The sequence below is a fragment of the Pleurodeles waltl genome, chromosome 12 (assembly GCF_031143425.1).
Source record: "Pleurodeles waltl isolate 20211129_DDA chromosome 12, aPleWal1.hap1.20221129, whole genome shotgun sequence".
NCBI lineage: Eukaryota > Metazoa > Chordata > Amphibia > Caudata > Salamandridae > Pleurodeles > Pleurodeles waltl.
In genome coordinates this window covers 713,629,763-713,653,591 of record NC_090451.1, presented here as the reverse complement: position 1 = coordinate 713,653,591, position 23,829 = coordinate 713,629,763, and the positions used below count along the sequence as shown (strand labels likewise).

The 23,829-nt window shown below is 46.5% G+C and overlaps 1 protein-coding gene across 1 annotated transcript; it reads left to right on the top strand.

Annotated features, from left to right (window-relative positions):
• Positions 1-6,097: 6,097 nt before the first annotated feature.
• LOC138267300 (olfactory receptor 5V1-like) lies at positions 6,098-23,588 on the top strand. Its single transcript, XM_069216156.1, has 2 exons — positions 6,098-6,142; positions 22,635-23,588. Exon 2 carries the CDS (start codon positions 22,653-22,655, stop codon positions 23,586-23,588), a length of 936 nt encoding a protein of 311 aa, XP_069072257.1. The 5' UTR covers positions 6,098-6,142; positions 22,635-22,652.
• Positions 23,589-23,829: the final 241 nt, after the last annotated feature.

Sequence of the window (23,829 nt, the reverse complement as noted above, 5' to 3'; positions counted from 1 at the left end):
GCCACATGTAGGTAGGTTCAGATTTGCGACTCGCAATTTGCGAGTCGCAAATCCGAATGTAGGATGGTGTCCCTGACACCATCTGTGATTCGCAAGGGCTTCGCAAATGCACACCTCATGAATAATCATGAGGTGGGTCGCAATTTGCGACCCCCTTGCGAATGGCGGCCTCACAGGGATGGTGGCCTGCTGGAGACAGCAGACCACCATGTCTGTGACTGCTTTTCAATAAAGCAGTTTTTTTTTTGTAATGCAGCCCATTTTCCTTAAAGGAAAACGAGATGCATTACAAAAACGAAAAATGAAACGTTTTCGTTTCATTTTTTCAGAGCAGGCAGTGGTCCACAGGACCACTGCCTGCTCTGAAAAAATGTTTACAGTGACATTCACAATGGGGAAGGGATTCCAGGGGGACCCCTTCCCTTTTGTGAAAGTGTTAGCACCCATTTGAAATGGGTACAAACTGCGATTGGTTTGCGCCCGCGTTCGCAAAACAATCCTACATTGCACTGCAAGTCGCAATTAGGAAGGGAACAGCCCTTCCTAATTGCGAGTCGCAAACCCGTTTTGCGATTCGGTAACCAGGTTACTGAATCGCAAAACTGGGTTTGTGCATAGCAATGTGCTTTTTGCACGTCGCAAACAGCGAAAGTCGCTGTTTGCGACATGCAAAAAGCTACCTACGTGTGGGTCTTGGTCCCTAATTAGGTCTGGTGTTAACAAAGACATTTTGTTTTTATTAAACTTCTATTTCTCTCTCTTTCGGCTGGCTTTACTGTGAGTGATCGCATTCTTCTCTTCCACAAGGAGCATATTGTCAGGAACTACAGTGGCAATCAGTGACGTAACGAAACTGGAGGGTGCCCCTTTGCAAAGAACATGGAGGAGCCCCCTCTCCAGACTCACTCAGGACAGGTGCTGTGCTGAAGGGGCCCCATAGAGGGCGGCTGCGGGGCCTTTGTTATGCCACTGGTGGCAACGTGTGCTTTTAGAGTTCAAAAACGTTTTTTTTTTTTTTTTGCCAGTGTTTGTTACAATGTTGAGGGCCTGGTAGCTCCCACAACAATAAAGTGTTACAAAAGCCATGTCAAAACAAGACACGCATTGATGAAACTAAAAGACTTATAAAAATATGTCAGATCAGTTGGCTTTGTCAGTGTTTGTTTATTTTCATGCTTCCCATAATCGTGTTGAAAATGGTTACACTGATTTTCCTTTAGAAATATTTTTGGGAAATACTAGCATGCATCAAAACATTTTACTAAACAACACTTCATTTGCATCTAATCAGAGAGCATTCTGGGAGCATTATACTTAGCCTCATAGCCTAAACTTTTCAAACATGTGTATACACGTTTTTTTTTTGTACTGGAACCAACGTCAGTAGTGAAGTGTGACCTTAAAACATTTATTTACAGCACTCACCCTAATAATTAAGGTTTTCAAAAAATTAACCATAAATACAAGTTCGACCAGCATTATCTTTTGGAAACACATTACCTCAACTGCAGAGAGTTCCACTCTCTGTAAACAGGCAGCCAAAGGGTTTGTGCTGCAGAGGGTTGGGCCTACTTGTCCCAAGGACAAAGTAAACATAAAAACTTGTTGCCCTTGACCCCAAACAAGATGTGTCGGGCGATAGGAATTCCACATCCCTGTTCCTAAATTAAAAAGATTTTGCATCCATCTTGGGAGAAGAACGAGAATGCTTCTTCCACCCTTTGCCAGAAGCAGATCCTCCTTTATAAGGCAAGGCATGCTTCCTTTCCTTAAACGCCTTGGAAAGCATGGAAGGCAATTGATCTCCAAACAAGCTACGACCCTCAAAAGGCAGTCGCAGGAGGGCAGACTTCTCCCCAGGGTCGGCCTTCCAGGACCGCAACCAGAGGGACCTACGGGCCCCAATCAAAGCCCCAGAAGCCAGAGCCGAAGTACGGACCACATCTGATGATACATCTGCCAGCAACCTGGCCTGTTGCTCCATACCAGCCAGGAGTTCGGAACACTCCGCCCCTTCCTGAACAGCCACTGCCAGCTTATCAAAGTCCTGTACCAACGACTGGGCTGCATAAGCAGAATATATACCTGCTCTCAGGGCCAGATTCTCAGCTGCAAAAGCCCTCTTGAGCCCAGAATCCACCTTACGGTCCGTGGCATCAGTAGGCACACAATCCTCCGGATTGACCGCCGTTTTGCCAATCAGGGTAGCCAAAATCGAATCCAGGCGAACAGAGGAAGGAAGTACATCCTCTCCATCCAGCAAATATAGTTTCTGAAGGAATCGTGGAACTTGAGCTTTATCCACATCCTCCCATTCCCAAAACACCATATCCTTCACAGGTCCCTGAAAAGGCATGGCAAACTTAGAAGGCGTCCGATACTGCGGGAATAAGTGAGAGTCAGAGTTCGTAGGCTGAAACACTGAAAACCCTAAATTGTCTCGCACATGTGCCATCACCTCCCACATCTCCTCCCTGGAGACATATTTCCACCCAGAGGAAGTAGACGGAGCCTACCTCGCCTCATCCTCTGAGGAGGACCTTCCCGCAGTAGCAGGTGGATGTGTAGCTTTAGACCGGCTAGGTCTGGCCATCCCTGCCTGGAGAGCCCTGGAAACATCCACCTCGATCATCTCCTGCACCTCCTCCCTGGACATGAGTGGTGCTGCACCACCACCCGGAACCTGGTGACCCCCAGGGGTTGAAATGGCAGCAGCCCCCTCCTCCCCTGAGGAGGAGGAAGAAACAATCCTACATCACTTAGCAGGCACCTTCGGCATGGTAGAAACAGATAACACTACCACCTTCCTGAATGCAATCTCAAATATACAGGGCCCAGGACCTCCCACTAAACATCCATTAACCAATCCCCACAAGGATTAAATTAAATCATGTAGTTAAAATTGCGGGCAGAACGCCCGTCCTACCAGTCCTCAATCGAAAACAAATGCCCCTTGGCACCTCAGCGCGGATCCGCGGGCCGAGGAACCGGAACTGAACGCCCCAGCCGCAAAGAGCCAGCTGACCTCGTCAGCCGACTCCCAGGACGAGTCTCACGAGCAGCCCCGCCTGCTCGGAAAAGACGCGACCGGCCAGAGCACACCTCGAGGAGCCCCGAGGAGTGCCGGAATCGACGTCCCCCAGGCCCGCCATGGAGGAAAAAGAGAAAAGGTAAGTCTAGCGTGGGCTAGACAAAAAAACAGGAGGTGGTAGGGGTGGGGGGGGGTTAAAAGGGGAAGGGAGGGTCTAGGGGGAGGCAGGAAGCCTCATTGGTTATAAGGAAGGCGAGGGAGGGATGGGAGGTAATGTGCAGAACTATTGTGATACCGGGGAACGAATGTCTTTGTGGTACTCCCACAGGGGCGGGGTGCCACTGCCTTCACACTGCCCGGGCGTCTTACTCCGTGATTAGCGCCAGAAAAAACATGAATTGCTTGTGAGAAAGTTTATTGTGGTGAAATTGATACTTGCACATGCTTACAGTAGGTTCTACCTGGGTAGAAACCGGGTTTCTTAAGTTAGCCACACTAGGCCACAACTAGGCCTCGCCTCCATCTTGGAGCTCGTGCAAGATGCTCTGAGGTTCGAACCTCTCTTCCTGCATCTTCTCAGGGTGTGTACCACGCATCTCCCTTCCACTCTCTACCGGAAGACAGGTAGGCAGTGAACCCGGCTGGTACACTCCGGGTCTGTCCCATTTCTAGGGGTGTGGAATCTAGGGTGATCGTATGTTTACTGTGAATCTATTACAAAAGTTGCTTTCCTGGAGCCAGTTGCATAATTTCCTGTCCTGACTCGGCCTCTCTCACATTCTAGACTTAGAATTATTGTGAGGCTTCCTCTGGGGTTATTTTGTGCCAGACCCTCTCTTTCTCCTGATGGATACTCCCTCTGGAACAGTTACCCACACTGAAACCACTTTGTGTTCTTGCATTCTGTAAGGCCTTAATACTTTGCAACAAACCTTCATCGTTTTCTGATTTGACGCAAACTCTTTGGGGTCCTTACTTCCGGAGTCCTACTTTTAAAATGTTTCATACACGTGTGGTGTTTGGTGTGGGACCGTTGCCTCATTTAGTATTGAGGTTTAACACGGGCCCTGATATCTGTCTAGATAACAAAGATCGCGTTTATCGGGTGTTATCAGGAAGGCGCCAGTGGTCACCACCAGCCCTGGCCGCTGCCAGCTGAGCCCTGAGAGAGACGGAGCTGAATCTGCACCTCAGAGAGAAGCCCTCAGGCCTCTGGGTGATTAAAGTAAGACTGATGCAATTCACTCAATCAGCGCCTCCCCGCAGGGAGAGAATCAGTCAAGTGTGTGGTCACACAGGAGCTGCGAAGCGCTATATAGCTGCCTGTGCCCTCCTTGTGCCACCCTCCTCCTGGCAGCAGGACTCTGAAGTAAGTGTGAGCCTTGAACCCCCGTGCTACCCAAGGTGAGACTTAAAAGGGGATTGTGTGTGGGTGTCTGTGCGTGCGAAGATGTATGTATACATGTGATTGTGTATATGTATGCATATATACATATAGAATGCATGACGTAGCCGTAAAGTAAAGAAATTGTGAATTTGGGGATTCTATAATATATATATATAGATATATATATATATATATATATATATATATATATATATATATATGTAGTTATGTCGTTGTAATTGCATTTACATAGCGCTTACTACTCCTGACAAAGCGTTAAGGCGCTAGCGATAAAAGTAAAATACATCTCTACAGGAGAGCTGTTCTGCAAACTGTAAGTGTTTGTATGTGATGCCAGACATGGCACTTATATGGCGTGAAACTAAAGCAGCTACGCACGGTAAAGGGGGGGGGGGTCTATACCATGTGTTTATTACAGGTACCATATAGTGCTAAACTGGCTGTAAATCACCAGAGCGCTACACAACAGAAGATAAGGGGCTTGAGCACCAGCACAGGGCACCCGCTCAGATGACCCCACAATGGAGGGGGCTTTGAAGTCACGGGTGGTCCGCTTTTCGTTCCTGCTACATAAATAGTTGGCTTCTGTGGGGTTTTTTCTGGTGCTGTTCTTAGCACTTGCAGTCTGGTCTGTTGCTCATTCACTTGTTTCTCTGCGCTACTTCTGTGTGCTACGTGTTTACAAGTTACCACTGTCGGCACCGCCACAAGGAGCGAGCGCAGCACGTGGGCCTGGCCGCCGTCAGAGAGGTTTGTATGGGTGTGTGGAGATTAGACATGGCTGCATGGCTCAATGAATACATTGGCAGTGGGGTGGGTAAGGATTGGGTGGATGGATTAATTTAAGAATGAATGAGAATAAAGACCTATAGCTGCCTGGAGTCTGGTCTCAGTGCACTGATCACGGGCAGGTGCATTGCTTTTATGTCACCTTCTGTATTAAAGCCTTCCCCACACACTACCACCACCAGTCCTTGTGAAACACGCACACATGCATAGCCTGGAAGTGTTTAACACGGTGCACTGATGTAGCGCCTCAAGAATTAAGCACAGAGCATGAAGCTTTGCGCTAAAATGGAGAACAGAGAGATAACCATGAGCTGGCCGAATCACACAACATGAAACCAGGAAACCCTGGCTCAAACCCGGCTCCCACTTGACTCTGGGTGAGCACAGGCAATTCGTTTTCCACACTGGCTCCTTTTCCTTTAATATCGACTGAGAACACATTTTAATACATCAGTTCAGTGCACAACATACAGCTGTGATGTTACTCCATCTATAGTAACAATCTCGGCCACAGAGGGGGCAAACAACCAACTTCCTTTTTGGGTTCACTAACAGCATCCTCGTCAGGGCAGTGGCAGAGAGGCATGAATGTTTATAAGTTCCTGACGAATCACTTTTAATTGACATGCAATAATTCATTAATTAATGCACTAAATTGAAAAGCACTGCAATGGCTGCGTTATAATATGCTGTTTTTAATTTTGAATGTCTTAGGGCCTGATTTAGATCTTGGCGGTCGCACCACCACGCCTTGTCGGCGTCAGACCCGAGAAGACTGTGAAGTCATCGCTGTTCCGCCCGCCGTATTCAGATGTTACGACCTGCAGGCGGTGCACTGGTGACGGTTCGCTGACAGAGGGGGACATCGCGGGACTCAATGGACATCGGACAATGGCGGTGGCTGTGGAATAGAGGTAAATCACACACACTACCTTTGCCATGTGTCCCCCTGCATCACACACAACACTACACACCACATCCACACCGGCATCCATTGCCATTCCATCACAACACAACACAGACATGCCGCAAACACACATTGATGGATATCCGTGACATAACATACACACACACAATTGACACTGCACCCACACACAACACAACCACAGCAACCAACACAACTACACACTCATCTACACAAGCACAACTACACACCATGACGACTGCCACACAACACTCACCTGAATGCTGCACGCAGCAACACAACAGACAGCATCAATGCATATGCAAGCAGCACACATTTTGACACAAAGATATAACACACTTTAGGCCCATCTACCTCACCCAGCCAGTCGCATCTCCCACACACATACACATATTGACTCACACACACTTAACAGGTGTGAATGTACCATTATTGTCGTACCAGCATTTAACTGTCAATGAATACTAGCACCACAAATGAAATTTGTGTATGTGTGCAATATGTGTTGTTTAACACTGTGTCCCCACCCATGTCTGACCCCCTCATGTCCCCAACATATGCATGTCACCAGTGCTTAATTTGTTAATAAAAATGTGCCGGGCCCAAAGCCCTCCTCTTAAACATGCGGCTGCTGCAACTAAATGTGCGAACATGGAATACTGAGGCAGCGTAATCCTGAAGCATGCTCGGGCTCCTTAATCCATTTACAGCCACTCCCTGCCCATCCAGGTGACTCCTGCAGCTTTCTGCTTTATTCCATTGTGATGCTTTTTCGTTTTTCTCTTCCTCTGTCTTCCCCATTGTGTCTTTTGCTTGCAGTAAGTGGTTGAGGCAGAAAAATAAGTGCCGGCCTTTAAAAATAAGTGCTGGTTCCCCGCACCGGAAACAGCAAGCACAAATTATGCACTGCATGTCACAGTAACTTAAAAAAATTACTGTCACATATATGTCTGCAGTAGTCCCGATCTCATGTGCAGTGACCCACACTCCCCAACGTACACAGCCATTGCGGATTCCCTACCTTTGTATCCAGTGACAGGGGTCATGTTTTCTCCATAGTCCCATGGCAGCAGCGACGGAGGGAGTTGTCCAGTCATATCTAGTCGAAAACAGGAATGGCATGGGGGGGAGTAAGGTGGTTTTTCACCCCTTTTTTGCCCCAATGTGCCAACTCAGACTTGGAGGTTGGATCGCCACTTTTTCCTTAGTGGAAAGGGAGACCCAAATCTGCTGGGCGGTAAGTGTAACTGGAGTCCCGGCATAGGCCACTGTTTCCTATGGCACAGCTGATGGCGGGTGGAATTCCTTGGCTGAGTCGGCGGGACTTAGGAGGGCTTTTGCCTTTGGGACCACCAATATCTAAATCTGCCGGGTGGGTTTTGAGTCAGAAAAATGTCAGTGGGACCGTTAATGCCAACATCTAAATCAGGCCCTTATCATATTTGTAACAGATTCTCTGAGCGAGGCAACAGCAGACCACCCACCTCCCTTGCCCTGTAACCCCTGAATGTCATGCTACTCTTGTCGATCCTACAGGACACAGGAACAAATGCAAAGGCACATGATGGCATATTTACAAGTGGCTTGTGCCATTGGTGAGTCACTTTTTTTAAGCATTGATGGTGCAGGCTGCAGGCCCATATCTACAAGGCCACGAAAAAACACTTTGCATGGTTTTAAAATGCCTTGTAGATTTGGAGTAAAAACTCTGCATCAAAAAAGGGGTTCCATGGGCATTGCAGGGGATTTTCCCAAGCAACAACCATGGATTTTGATGCATTCCCAGATTTACAAGGATTTATAAATCTGGGAATGCATCAATAGCATCCGCCGCCCCAGGGGAGACATTAGGAGAACTTTATTTCTGTCTTTTTTTTCCTCTTTCTATGTGTGCAGCCTCCATTGACTTCTTCCTGCACAAAAACTATCATTCCTATAATGCAGAAGTGCATGGGTCCCTACGCTGGCACATGGCAGCCAACTGTGCACCCGTGCAGTGGAAGAGACCCGGAATGTGCTGTATCTTATTCCTGCAATTTCTTTTTGATGCAGAAGACATGCGGCGCTGACCTGCACCAAAAATTGTAAATGTGCCCCATGGTTTTTACGCAAGCGCGGTGCCTTAAAACCATTGTTTTCATTGTTTAGAAAGCGCCAAAGCGGTGCAGGCAGGAAGCTGCCAGTCTGGCCTGCCAGCAAGGAAAGCAGCCCTGACGAGTAGTAAATGCATCCCCCACCCTACAAGGTTACCAGTCCAATTTCCATTGCCCAGAAGGGACAGTCCAAGCCTGCTGCCTACGTTGTAGTATACCTGTCAACTCACCCACAAGGGGCTGGTATCACCCGGGTTCCACTTTTACTCACCATCAAATGAATAAAATGTCCTCATAAACTCTAATGAGTCACCTGCTTTTCAAACTTTTATCGCCCACTGCTAAGTGTTAATTCCCCTTTTACCTTAACCGCTTCTGTGCAGCGGACGTAATGGTTACGTCCTGCGGCACAGTTCCCCCCCACCCCGCAAGGCAGGGATGGAAGGGGAAGCCATTCCACCCCTCACCCCCCATAATGACATCAGCGCACGATTGTGCGCTGACATCATTATATAGTGCCGGCCGCACTGGAAGCCATTTACTTCCAGTGTGCGATCTGAGAAACAGGTGAGTTTCTTCTCCGGCGGGTGGGGAGTTGTAAACAAAGAGGCACGGGGGAAAGGAAAGGGCTTTCCTTTCTCCCGGTGTCTCTTTGAGCATTCCTGCTGCCCGATCGCATTGCGATCGGGCAGCAGGAATGCCCACTAGACGCCAGGGATTTTTATTTTTTATTTATGTTTGCAATGTTTCTTGTTTGGGAGCGGCCCCTTGGGCAAGGGTCGCTCCCATTTGGGGGGCATGTTTATGTGGCCATTTCTGCCCCCCTTGGGGGCAGATCGGCCTATTATTTTAAGGCTGATCTGCCCCCAAAGGGGGCAGAAACCACTAGAACGCCATGGATTTTGTTATATGTTTATTTTTGTGGGGGGCATTGAACTGTTGGCCATTTCTGCCCCCTTAGGGGTAGATGGGCCTATTTGTTTTAGGCCCATCTGCCCCCAAGGGGGACAGAAGCCACTTAGACACCAGGGATAGTGTGTGTGTGTGTGTTAGTGGAGGGGGGGGTGCGGCCCCTTGGGCAAAGGTCGCCCCCTTTGGGGTCACGTGTACCAAGGCCATTTATGCCCCCCTTGGGGACAGATCAGCCTATTATTTTTAGGCTGATCTGCCCCCAAAGGGGGCAGAAACCACTAGAACGCCAGGGATTTTTTAAATGTGTTTATTTATGTGGGGGGGGCATCCCCTTGGGCAAGGGGCGCCCCCCCAAGGGGGGCATTTAACTGTTGGCCATTTCTGCCCACCTTGGGGGCAGAAGCCACTTAGACAACAGGGATAGTGTGTGTGTGTGTTAGTGGAGGGGGGGTGGCTCCTTGGGCAAGGGTCACCCCCCTTTGGGGGCACGTGTACCAAGGCCCTTTCTGCCCCCCTTGGGGACAGATTGGCCTATTATTTTTAGGCTGATCTGCCCCCAAAGGGGGAAGAAACCACTAGAACACCAGGGATTTTTTAAATGTGTTTATTTATGTGGGGGGGGGCATCCCCTTGGGCAAGGGGCGCCCCCAAAGGGGGGCATTGAACTGTTGGCCATTTCCGCCCCCCTTGAGGGCAGATGGGCCTATTTTTTTTAGGCCCATCTGCCCCCAAGGGGGTGGGGGGGGCAGAAGCCACTTAGACACCAGGGATAGTGTGTGTTAGTGGATGGGGGGGTGGCCCATTGGGCAAGGGTCACCCCCTTTTGGGGGCTTGTGTACCAAGGCCATTTCTGCCCCCCTTGGGGGCAGATGGGCCTATTTATTTTAAGCCCATTGTCCCGAAGGGAGCAGAATCCACTTAGGCACCAGAGATAGTGTATGTATGTTTTTTTGTTTTTGTTTGGGGGGTGGCCCCTTGGACAAGAGTCGCTCCCCGAGGGGACACACTACTAAAGGTATTTTCTGCCCTCCTTGGGGCAGATAGGCCTATTTTTTTGTAGGCCCATCTGCCCCTATGGCAGAATCCACTTAGGAACCAATTTCTAAATGCTTGATGGTGGGATGTTTGTCAACTGACAAAGTATTTGCATTTGGGATACATTTTTTCCTCCTTTTTGTTCTAGTTCAAAGCTTTTGCTTTCATTGCTGTGGCTCCTTGCGGTTTTGGCGGTGATTGACCTGCGGTTTGCATAATTGCATGTTTTAGGTAAGTAAAAACAATTTACTCCAAAGGACTATTGTTGCCATGCATGAATGACATGTTTGTAGGTGGTGTACTAAATGCAGGTTTGTGTGAAATTGTCCTTAGATTTGTGCACAATAATATTTGTGTTGTCTTATTTCTAATTTGCTTTTCTTTCTTTCTTTTTAGTGGGATATCATTGGTGATTGCTGTGTCTGTGCAGAGTAGTTGCTTGTGATTCAAGCTTTTTCAGGCAAGTGAGCGGTATAGTTTTTCAGTTTATAACTCTTCCTAATAAAGCTACACTTTATTACTTATCTTACACAGTGCTGGTTGTTGGTGGTGAATTTGTCCAGTTAATTTTCGTAGGAAAGATCATGGCTAGCCGCAGGATGACAACTCAGCAGGTGGTTGGTATGCTTTTTGAATCATTGTCTGATCATGATTATGAGACTGACTCTGCATCTGAGGCAGAGGAGAAAGTGAGAGATTCTGGCAGTGAAGTTTCTGTCAGAGAGGAATTTGCTGATGAGGAAACCACACTCAGTGCAGATGAAGGGCCTGTTTTAGAGAACACTGATGTGCCATTAGTGCAGCAACCTGGGGCTGAAAGGTTTCCAGTTAGAAGACCTGAACTCTGGGTTGCCCCAAACATGGAGCAGCCAGAGTTCCCTGCCTTTACTGGTCTCCCGGGTTGTAGAGTCAATACAGAGAACTTTTTGCCTGTCAATTTCTTTGAGTTATTTGTGGATGATGTGTTTTTGAAAGAGATTGTTGAGCAGACAATTTGTATGCGGAGCACTATTTGAGGGACAACGCTGCTAGACTTAGGACACACTCTAGAGCTACCCAGTGGATTCCCACAAATTTGGAGGAGATGAAAAGGTTTTGGGCTTTGACTCTTTTGATGGGGTTGATAAGGAAGTCGTCACTGGCTTCTTATTTGTCTACTAGTACCTTGATGGCAACAGCTATATTTCCTGCAACCATGAGTCGTAATCGGTATTTGCTTCTTCTTAGGATGCTGCATTTTATTGACAATGCATTAGCCTTGCCACGAGATCACCCTGATTCTGACCGTCTTTTTAAGATTAGACCTGTCATTGATCATTTTGTAGATCGGTTTTCAGAGATCTATGTTCCAGGCAAAGAAATAGCTGTGGACGAGTCTTTGGTCCTCTTCAAGGGTCATTTGGTTTTTAGGCAGTACATTCCTAGCAAGAGGGCACGATATGGAATTAAATTGTATATGCTGTCTGAAAGTAGTACAGGATATGTGTATAATTTCCGTGTCTACACTGGTAGGGATTCCAGTATTGACCCCCCTGGTTGTCCTCCCACTTTTGGAGTTACTGAGAAAATTGTGTGGGAAGTTGGTAGACAACTCTTCAACAAAGGTCACCATTTGTATGTAGATAACTATAGTGGACACTGTTGCTTGTAGCACAATTCGTTGTAACCGGAAAGGCTATAAAAAACTTGAGAGGGGACAGTGCAGTGCCTTGTGGAATGATGAGCTGCTAGCTTTGAAATTTGCAGACAGGAGGGATGTCTACATGCTAAGTACCATCCATGAGGAGAGTACTTCCCCCGTGACTGTTTGGGGCCAGGTTGCTGAAGTGCGCAAACCTGTGTGCATTTTAGATAATAATTAGCACATGGGAGGTGTAGATAGAGTTGATCAAAGGTTGGAACCTTATACTGCTATTCATAAGTCTTACGTTTGGTATAAGAAGTTAGCACTTCACCTCTTCCACTTAGCAACTTTTAATGCTTTTATTGTGTTTAAGGATAGGTCTCCAGAGTCAAAGATGACATTTGTGAAATTTCAGGAATCAGTGATAGAAAGCCTTAATGTGGTGGAACAGGCCAGAGTTCCTAGAGAAGTAGTGGTGGAGGATGTGGCTAGATTGAAAGATCCCCACTTTGCTGACCACATTCCTCCCACACCCAAAAAAGACTTTCCAGTTAAGAAATGTAGAGTGTGTTTTCAAAGAGGTATCCGGAGGGAGACTTGAATGTACTGCCCAGATTGTCCTTCAAAGCCTGGGCTGTGTGTGGGTGGTTGTTTTAAGAATTACCAGACCCAGAAGAATTACTGGGAACGACCATGAGTGTAAACTGCCTGTTTTGTATTTTCATGTGTTCAGTTTTATGGTTGGCATTTCTGTCATGTACTTAGAGCTTTTGTGTTTGTAGTTTTGTAATTATTTCTAATTAGTTAATGGTTTCTTTGTTTAAAAAAAAAAAGTGATGCCATTGTGTGGAGTGGCGTTTGGCTGAGGGTATACATAGTATACATATTGACTTGCTGTTGGCTACTGCAACACACTGCCAGCCAAACACCAGTCCACATACTCCCATCAGCTGGTGTGATTGCTGTATCAGGCATGTGGGCGTATGTAAGTGATGGGCCCTTGAGTGGCGCTGTCTGTCGATGCGAGTGTTGTAATGTGGTGGGCCCGTGGCTGGGGGCGTGAATGGTCTTGTGCATGTTATGTATGAAAGGTGTGTGAATGGACTGTAAAGTGGTTGGTGCCTTGCCGTGGCTTTACAGCTCACGAGCTGTAAGTCATTGGTTCAGTTTTTTGGCCTTTCAGTTATTAACAGTGCATTTCATTTTTGTGAAATCTCTTGTTAATATAATTTGATCCCCTGAACCACCACTCACCCTCGTGCCAAATCCAACCAGTATGTGTGGTAAAAATGACAAAACCTGCTCCGCTGTAATCAGGCGTCGCAGCACACCTGTGACACGCTAGGTGGGACCCCGATGATGAAGCATGCCACCAACTTAGTTGGTGGGTGAGGGGTCTTTTTACCATAACCTAAGTGCATTTCTTTTCACAATTTTAGTGTTTTGAGCATCACATAAGTATGAGGACACACCAAAATGATCTATTGCAAAACTACCTGTGTTGGGGGGGGGGGGGGCACCTATGGTTTTGGTCCCGGTTGCGGCCTTCATCTAGGAAACCCTACGGAACTCAGACATGTTTTAAAAATAGACAGCACAAGGAGTCCAAGGAGGTGTGGCTTGCCTGGATCCCCCAACATTTTCTTACCCAGACTCCTCGGCAAACCTCAAAATTTGCATAAAAAAATCATATTTTCCTCACTTTTCTCTGTAGGGTCACCGCTGCGGCACACATTTCCTACCACCCAGCGTTCCCCTCAGTCCCCCAAGTAAAATGATACCTCACTTGCATGAGAGCCCAAAGCAGAGTCAGCCTAAAAGATGTATAAAAGAAAAATATGTGCTTATCAACTCGCTGTGCTATCCCCTCAATCTCTACAAGTTTTTGGCCTTTTTCTGTTGCAGGCACCTGGCCCACCCCCACAAGTGAGGTACCATTTAATCAGGAGACTTGGGGGAACGCTGGGAGGAAGGAAATTTGTGGCTCCTCTCAGATTCCAGAACTTTCTGTCAACGAAATGACAGGAAAAATGTTTTTTGGGCCAAATATTTAGGTATGCAAAGGAGTCTGGGTAACAGAACCTGGTCAGAGCCCCACAAGTCACCCCATCTTGGATTCTCCTAGGTGTCTAGTTTTCAAAACTTCACAGGTTTGCTAGGTTTCCCTAGGTACCGGCTGACCTAGACACCAAAATCCCCAGCTAGGCACTCTGCAAAAAACAGCTCTGTTTTCTTTGTGAAAATGTGATGTGTCCACGTTGTGTTATGGGGCTTTTCCTGTCGCGGGCGCTAGGCCTACCCCCACAAGTGAGGTACCATTTTTATCGGGAGACTTGGGGGAACGCTGGGTGGAAGGAAACTTGTGGCTCCTCTCAGATTCCAGAACTTTCTGTCACCGAAATGAGAGGAAAAAGTGTTTTTTGGCCAAAGTTTGATGTTTGCAAAGGATTCTGGGTAACAGAACCTGGTCAGAGCCCCACAAGTCACCCCATCTTGGGTTCCCCTAGGTGTCTAGTTTTTTTAAAAATGCGTTGGTTTGCTAGGTTTCCCCAGGTGCCGGCTGAGCTAGAGGCCAACATCCACAGCTAGTCACTTTGTAAAAAACACCTCTGTTTTCTGTGAAAAAATGTGTTGTGTCTACGTCGTGTTTTGGGCCTTTTCCTTTCGTGGGCGCTACGCCTACCCACACAAGTGAGGTACCATTTTTATCGGGAGACATGGGGGAACGCTGGGTGGAACGAAATTTTTGGCTCCTCTCTGATTCCAGAACTTTCTGTCACCGAAATGAGAGGAAAAAGTGTTTTTTTGGCCAAATTTTGAAGTTTGCACAGGATTCTGGGTAACAGAACCTGGTCAGAACCCCACAAGTGACCCCATCTTGGATTCCCATTGGTGTCTAGTTTTCAAAACTGTGCAGGTTTGCTAGGTTTCCCTAGGTGCCGGCTGAGTTAGAGGCCAAAATCCACAGCTAGGCACTTCGCAAAAAACACTCTGTTTTCTTTGTGAAAATGTGATTTGTCCACGTTGTGTTTTGGGGCTTTTCCTGTCGCAGGCGCTAGGCCTACCCCCACAAGTGAGGTACCATTTTTATCGGGAGACATGGTGGAACGCTGGGTGGAAGGAAATGTGTGGCTTCTCTCTGATTCCAGAACGTTCTGTCACCGAAATGAGAGGAAAAAGTGTTTTTCTGGCCAAATTGTGAGGTTTGCAAAGGATTCTGGGTAACAGAACCTGGTCAGAACCCCACAAGTCACCCCATCTTGGATTCCCATAGGTGTCTAATTTTCAAAACTGCGCTGGTTTGATAGGTTTCCCCAGGTGCCAGCTGAGCTAGAGGCCAAAATCCACAGGTAGGCACTTTGTAAAAAATACCTCTGTTTTCTGTGGAAAAATGTGATGTGTCCATGTTGTGTTTTGGGCCATTTCCTTTCGTGGGCGCTAGGCCTACCCACACAAGTGAGGTACCATTTATATCGGGAGGCTTGGGGGAACGCTGGGTGGAAGGAAATGTGTGGCTCCTCTCAGATTCTAGAACTTTCAGTAACCGAAATGAGAGGAAAAAGTGTTTTTTTAGGCAAAGGTTTGAGGTTTGCAAAGGATTCTGGGTAACAGAACCTGGTCAGATGCCCACAAGTCACCCCATCTTGGATTCCCCTAGGTGTCTAGTTTTAGAAAATGCACATGTTTGCTAGGTTTCCCTAGCTGCCGGCTGAGCTAGAGGCCAAAATCCACAGCTAGGCTCGTTGCAAAAAACTGCTCTGTTTTCTTTGTGAAAATGTGATGTGTCCACGTTGTGTTTTGGGGCTTTTCCTGTTGCAGGCGGTAGGCCTACCCCCACTAGTGAGGTACCATTTTTATCGGGAGACATGGGGGAACGCTGGGTGGAAGAAAAGTTGTGGCTTCTCTCTGATTCCAGAACTTTCTGTCACCGAAATGAGAGGAAAAAGTGTTTTTTGGCCAAGTTTTGAGGTTTGCAAAGGATTCGGGGTAACAGAACCTGGTCAGAGCCCCACAAGTCACCCCATCTTGGATTCCTCTAGCTGTCTAGTTTTCAACAATGCGCTGGTTTGCAAGGTTTCCCCAGGTGCCGGCTGAGCTAGAGGCCAAAATCCACAGGTAGGCACTTTGTAAAAAACACCTCTGTTTTCTGTGAAAAAGTGTGATGTGTCCACATTGTGTTTTGGGCCATTTCCTTTTGTGGGCGCTAGGCCTACCCACACAAGTGAGGTACCATTTTTATCGGGAGACATGGGGGAACGCTGGGTGGAAGAAAATTTGTGGCTTCTCTCTGATTCCAGAACTTTCTGTCACCGAAATGAGAGGAAAAAGTGTTTTTGGGCCAAATTTTGAGATTTGCAAAGGATTCTGGGTAAGAGAACCTGGTCAGAACCCCACAAGTCACCCCATCTTGGATTCCCCTAGGTGTCTAGTTTTCAAAACAGTGCAGGTTTGCTAGATTCCCGTAGGTGGCGGCTGAGCTAGAGGCCAAAATCCACAGCTAGGCTCTTTGCAATTGTTTTCTTTGTGAAAATGTGATGTGTCCACGTTGTGTTTTGGGGCTTTTCCTGTTGCTGGCGCTAGGCCTACCCCCACAAGTGAGGTACCATTTTTATCGGGAGACATGGGGGAACACTGGGTGGAAGGAAATGTGTGGCATCTCTCTGATTCCAGAACTTTCTGTCACCGAAATGAGAGGAAAAAGTGTTTTTCTGGCCAAATTTTGAGGTTTGCAAAGGATTCTGGGTAACAGAACCTGGTCAGAACCCCACAAGTCACCCCATCTTGGATTCCCATAGGTGTCTAGTTTTCCCCAGGTGCCGGCTGAGCTAGAGGCCAAAATCCACAGGTAGGCAGTTTGTAAAAAACACCTCTGTTTTCTGTGGAAAAATGTGATGTGTCCATGTTGTGTTTTGGGCCATTTCCTTTCGTGGGCGCTAGGCCTACCCACACAAGTGAGGTACCATTTATATTGGGAGACTTGGGGGAACACTATTTGGAAGGAAATGTGTGGCTCCTCTCAGATTCTAGAACTTTCTGTCACCGAAATGAGAGGAACAAGTGTTTTTTTGGCAAAAGTTTGAGGTTTGCAAAGGATTCTGGGTAACAGAACCTGGTCAGAGCCCCACAAGTCACCCCATCTTGGATTCCCCTAGGTGTTGAGTTTTAAAAAATGCACATTTGCTAGGTTTCCCTAGGTGCCGGCTGAGCTAGAGGCCAAAATCCACAGCTAGGATCTTTGCCAAAAAACAGCTCTGTTTTCTTTGTGAAAATGTGATGTGTCCACGTTGTGTTTTGGGGCTTTTCCTATTGCAGGCGGTAGGCCTACCCCCACAAGTGAGGTACCATTTTTATCTGGAGACATGGGGGAACGCTGGGTGGAAGAACATTTGTGGCTCCTCTCTGATTCCAGAACTTTCTGTCACCGAAATGAAAGGAAAAAGTGTTTCTTTGGCAAAAGTTTGAGGTTTTCAAAGAATTCTGGGTAACAGAACCTGGTCAGAGCCCCACAAGTCACCCCATCTTGGATTCCTCTAGGTGTCTAGTTTTTTAAAAAATGCGCTGGTTTGCTAGGTTTCCCCAGGTGCCGGCTGAGCTAGAGGCCAAAATCCACAGCTAGGCACTTTGTAAAAAACACCTCTGTTTTCTGTGGAAAAATGTGATGTGTCCACGTTGTGTTTTGGGCCATTTCCTTTCGTGGGCGCTAGGCCTACCCACACAAGTGAGGTACCATTTTTATCGGCAGACTTGGGGGAATGCTGGGTGGATGGAAATTTGTGGTTCCTCTCAGATTCCAGAACCGTCTGTCACCGAAATGAGAGGAAAAAGTGTTTTTTGGCCACATTTTAAGGTTTGCACGGGATTCTGGGTAACAGAACATGGTCAGAACCCCACAAGTCACCCCATCTTGAATTCCCTTAGGTGTCTAGTTTTCAAAACTGTGCAGGTTTGCTAGATTTCCTTAGGTTCCGGCTGAGCTAGAGGCCAAAATCCACAGCTAGGCTCTTTGCAATTGTTTTCTTTGTGAAAATGTGATGTGTCCACACGTTGTGTTTTGGTGCATTTCCTGTGGCGGGCACTAGGCCTACCCCCACAAGTGAGGTACCATTTATATCAGGAGACAATGGGGGAACGCTGGGTGGAAGGAAATTTGTGGCTCCTCTCTGATTCCAGAACTTTCTGTCACCGAAATGAGAGGAAAAAGTGTTTTTTTTGCCAAATTGTGAGGTTTGCAAAGGATTCTGGGTAACAGAACCTGGTCAGAGCCCCACAAGTCACCCCATCTTGGATTCCCATAGGTGTCTAGTTTTTTAAAAAATGCGCTGCTTTGCTAGGTTTCCCCAGGTGCCGGCTGAGCTAGAGGCCAGAATCCACAGCTAGGCACTTGTAAAAAACACCTCTGTTTTCTGTGAAAAAATTTGATGTGTCCACGTTCTGTTTTGGGCCATTTCCTTTGGTGGGCGCTAGGCCTACCCACACAAGTGAGGTACCATTTATATCGGGAGTCTTGGCGGAACGCTGGGTGGAAGGAAATGTGTGGCTCCTCTCAGATTCCAGAACTTTCTGTCACCGAAATGAAAGGAAAAAGTGTTTTTTTGGCAAAAGTTTGAGGTTTGCAAAGGATTCTGGGTAACAGAACCTGGTCAGAGACCCACAAGTCACCCCATCTTGGATTTCCCTAGGTGTCTAGTTTTAAAAAATGCACAGGTTTGCTAGGTTTCCCCAGGTGCCGGCTGAGCTAGAGGCCAAAATACACAGCTAGGCACTTTGTAAAAAACACCTCTGTTTTCTGTGAAAAAATGTGATGTGTCCACGTTGTGTTTTGGGCCATTTCCTTTCAGTGGCGCTAGGCCTACCCACACAAATGAGGTACCATTTTCATCGGGAGACTTGGGGGAATGCTGGGTGGAAAGAAATTTGTGCCTCTTCTCTGATTCCAGAACTTTCTGTCACCGAAATGAGAGAACAGAGTGTTTTTTGGCCAAATGTTGAGGTTTGCAAAGGATTCGGGGTAAGAGAACCTGGTCAAAGCCCCACAAGTCAGCCCATCTTGGATTCCCCTAGTTGTCTAGTTTTCAAAAATGCGCTGGTTTGCTAGGTTTCCCCAGGTGCCGGCTGAGCAAGAGGCCAAAATCCACAGGTAGGCACTTTGTAAAAAACACCTCTGTTTTCTGTGAAAAAATGTGATGTGTCCACTTTGTGTTTTGGGCATTTCCTTTCGTGGGTGCTAGGCCTACCCACACATTTGAGGTACCATTTGTATCGGCAGACTTGGAGGAACGCCGGGTGGAAGGAAATTTGTGGTTCCTTTTAGATTCCAGAACTGTCTGTCACCGAAATGAGAGGAAAAAGTGTTTTTTGGCCACATTTTTAGGTTTGCAAAGGATTCTGGGTAACAGAACCTGGTCAGAGCCCCACAAGTCACCCCATCTTGGATTTCCCTAGGTGTCTAGTTTTAACAAATGCACTGGTTTGCTAGGTTTCCCCAGGTGCCGACTGAGCTAGAGGCCAAAATCCACAGGTAGGCACTTTGTAAAAAACACCTCTGTTTTCTGTGGAAAAATGTGATGTGTCTACGTTGTGTTTTGGGCCACTTCCTTTTGTGGGCGCTAGGCCTACCCACACAAGTGAGGTACCATTTTTATCGTCAGACTTGGGGGACGCTGGGTGGAAGGAAATTTGTGGCTCCTCTCAGATTCCAGAACTTTCTGTCACTGGAATGAAAGGAAAAAGTATTTTTTTGGCCAAATTTTTAAGTTTGTATAGGATTCTGGGTAACATACCTGGTCAGAGCCCCACATATTGGATTCCCCTAGGTGTCTAGCTTTCAAAAATGCGCTGGTTTGCTAGGTTTCTCCAGGTGCCGGCTCAGCTAGAGGCAAAAATCCACAGGTAGGCACTTTGTAAAAAGCACATCTGTTTTCTGTGGAAAAATGTGATGTGTCCATGTTGTGTTTTGGGCCATTTCCTTTTGTGGGCGCTAGGTCTACCCACATAAGTGAGGTACCATTTTTATCAGGAGACTTGGGGGAACGCTGGGTGGAAGGAAATGTGTGGCTCTTCTCAGATTCCAGAACTTTCTGTCACCGAAATGAGAGGAAAGAGTGTTTTTTGGCCAAATTTTGAGGTTTGCAAAGGATTCGGGGTAACAGAACCTGGTCAAAGCCCCAGAAGTCACCCCATCTTGGATTCCCCTAGCTGTCTAGTTTTAAAAAATGCGCTGGTTTGCTAGGTTTCCCTAGGTGCCGGCTGAGCTAGAGGCCAAAATCCACAGGTAGGCACGTTTGTAAAAAACACCTCTGTTTTCTTTGTGAAAATGTGATGTGTCCACGTTCTGTTTTGGGCCATTTCCTTTCGTGGGCGCTAGGCCTACCCACAGAAATGAGGTACCATTTTCATCGGGAGACTTGGGGGAAGGCTGGGTGGAAGGAAATTTGTGGCTCCTCTCAGATTCCAGAACTTTCTGTCACCGAAATGAGAGGAAAGAGTGTTTTTTGGACACATTTTGAGGTTTGCAAAGGATTCGGGGTAACAGAACCTGGTCAAAGCCCCACATGTCACCCCATCTTGGATTCCCCTAGGTGTCTAGTTTTAAAAAATGCACTGGTTTGCTAGGTTTCCCCAGGTGCCGGCTGGGCTAGAGGCCAAAATCCACAGGTAGGCACTTTGTAAAAAGCACATCTGTTTTCTGTGGAAAAATTTGATATGTCCACGTTGTGTTTTGGGCCATTTCCTTTTGTGGGCGCTAGGTCTACCCACATAAGTGAGGTACCATTTTTATCGGGAGACTTGGGGGAACGCTGGGTGGAAGGAAATGTGTGGCTCGTCTCAGATTCCAGAACTTTCTGTCACCGAAATGAGAGGAAAAAGTGTTTTTTTTTTTGGTCAAATTTTGAGGTTTGCAAAGGATTCTGGGTAACAGAACCTGGTCAGAGCCCCACAAGTCACCCCATCTTGGATTCCCCTAGGTGTCTAGTTTTCAAAAATGCACAGGTTTGCTAGGTTTCCCTAGGTGCTGGCTGAGCTAGAGCTAGAGGCCAAAAACCACAGCTAGGCTCTTTGCAAAAAACAGCTCTGTCACTGAAATGTGTTTTTTTTGGCCAAATGTTGAGGTTTGGAAAGGATTCTGGGTCTACAGCTAGGCACTTTGCAAAAAACATGTCAGATTTCAATGTAAAAGTGTGATGTGTCCGTTTTGTGTTTCCTGTCGCAAGCGTTAGGCCTACCAGCCCAGGTGAGGTACCTTTTTATCTGGAGAGTTGGGGGAACACAGAATAGCAAAACAAGTGTTACTGCCTCTTGTCTTACTCTACATTTCTTCCTTCCAAATGTAAGACAGTGTGTAAAAAAGACGTCTATTTGAGAAATGCCCTGTAATTCACAGGCTAGTATGGGGACACCAGAATTCAGAGATGTGCAAATAACCACTGCTTGTCAACACCTTATCTTGTGCCCATTTTGGAAATACAAAGGTTTTTCTTGATACCTATTTTTCACTCTTTACATTTCAGCAAATTAATTGTTGTATACCCAGTATAGAATGAAAACCCATTGCAAGGTGCAGCTCCTTTATTGGCTCTGGGCTCCTAGGGTTCTTGATGAACCTACAAGCCCTATATATCTTTAGCGCGCCGGGGTGGCGCCTTTTTACGACTGCGACATTTTCACTGCAAGCACGAGGCCACTGACGCCCGCAGAGTCAACCAACGCCATCTGACAGCGCGCAGAGGTACTGCTCGAAGAAAAAGTCTCCGGATCAAGTCTGACGCCTGGGGAATTCAAAAGTAAGGAATCTGTGCAACTGTAAGTCCCTATAGGATATAATTATGTCCAGCAGTCCAGAATGTCAGTGTAATTAAAAAACACTTGATGGGTTCTGGCGAGTATAGCACTGAAAATTAGACACAGATGTCATATTACATAACACAATTGAGAAAAGAACAATGGCTATGGTCTGGCACTGCTGGGCATAAGCTTGATCACATCTTAGAGAACTCAAAATGACTTAGTGGTGGAGTGATGTCACACCTAGGGTTGGCAGCAATGAATTTGAAGCCCCAGCAAGGATTAGGCGTATTTTTTCTACACTTAGAAGCCTCTATGTTGTGCATTGGAGAGCTGGTGCATGGCGGAGGAGACATAAGAGAGACAAAGAGCCTAGAGGAGTTGTGGAAGATAATGGTGGTCACAAGTGAGAGTGAAGGGTGATGAGGGTCTTAGAGAAAGGAGAAATGTGGAACAACAGGAGGCAATTGAAGACATGAGGATAGAGCCTTGTATAAGTCATGAGGTGTTTTGCAGAGACATGCGGAAAGACAAGTAAGTGAGGGTGCACCGATGGTGGAACTTGGGGGCATTTTTCAGGATCTTTGAGGGCCAAATAAATTACAATTGGTGCTCTTTGATATTTCCCACCTATCAGATGCAGCTTCTTGTAATTTTAAGAGTGTGAAAAACCATGTCATGTGATGTCAGAATATCCACACTCATAAATGGGTGAAAGGCAATGTTGTGTCCCACAATACTGGCAAATTATCTGTGAGATGAGGCTGCATATAAGTTTTGTTTTTGGGCTCCATTTCCTTGGAAATGCCTTTAGAAAGATATGTATTGAGGAAAATAACTTCCTAACATTTCATAGACATTCTTAGTAGAATACTTTTTGCACTTTATTGTAATTGAAATAAATGGCTGAACTACACCTTCATTTGAATTTTTACAACTACAATATTATGACTTCAGTTAGGAACAAACCTGATTTTTGTTCCTGATAATTTGCCTTTTTGAATACTTACACATTTTGTTTTCTCTCTGTGAAGATCGATTGCAATACACCAATGACTGAATTGAATTCAACTCATGGGAGCGGATTCCTTCTCCTGGGCTTCTCCGATGTGTCGCCGCGTCTGCAGATCCTTATTGGAGCCATGTTTACACTCATATACCTGATCACACTCATTGGAAACCTGATCATTTTCGTCATACTTACCATTGACCCAGTTCTCCAGACACCAATGTATTTTTTCCTCAAAAACCTGTCCCTTGCAGACATCTGGTTTACCAATGTGACCATCCCAAAAACTGTGACTGGATCACTATCCCAGAACAGACATATTTCCTTCAAGGGATGTGCTACACAAATGTTCTTCTTCTTTGTGTTTGGTATCACCGAGTGTGTCCTGCTGGCAGTCATGTCATTCGATCGATACGTAGCCATCTGCATCCCTCTTCGTTACATGACCATCATGAGCAGGTCAATGTGTACTTACCTAGCCTCTGGCTCATGGATCATGTCAACAGTCAGTTCACTCAGCTTGACCTCTGCGACCTTCAGCTTACCCTTCTGTGAGTCTCATGAAATAAATCACTTCTTCTGTGATGTCCCACCACTTATGGAGCTGGCTTGTGGGAACACTTTTATAAGCGAGACTGTGACCACACTCACAAGTGTCTTCACATTAATGGTGCCCTTTCTGTTCATTATAATCACGTATACAGTTATCGTCTCAAAGATCATGAAGATCCGATCTGCCGAAGGGAGGTCGACTGCAGCCTCCACGTGTGCTTCTCACTTGGTCTCTGTAGTTTTATTGTATGGCACCACGATTCTTACGTATGCTCAACCCAAGTCAAGTTACTCCATGGAAAGGATATTTTCTGTCTGCTATGCTTGTTTAACCCCCATGTTGAATCCTCTAATCTATAGTTTAAGAAATAAGGAGGTGAAAGGAGCCCTTAAAAAGCTAAAACTTAGATTGTCTAAGGTTATATGAAAACCACAAGCTCTGTACTTTAATTTTAATCACCTGAAGTATGATGGTTAAACACAGTATAATAAATTCCCAGTTCTTATAGCCAAGCAGTCAAACCTGAACTCTCTGAAGTTGCTGTTACTGTAATTTCATTTTTTATCAGGATGAAATGCTAGAGAGTTTTGGAGCACTGAGAACCGTGAGACTCTAAATGTACAATGTACTCAGGTGATGAGAAGCCACAGACCCAACAGAGGGAAGT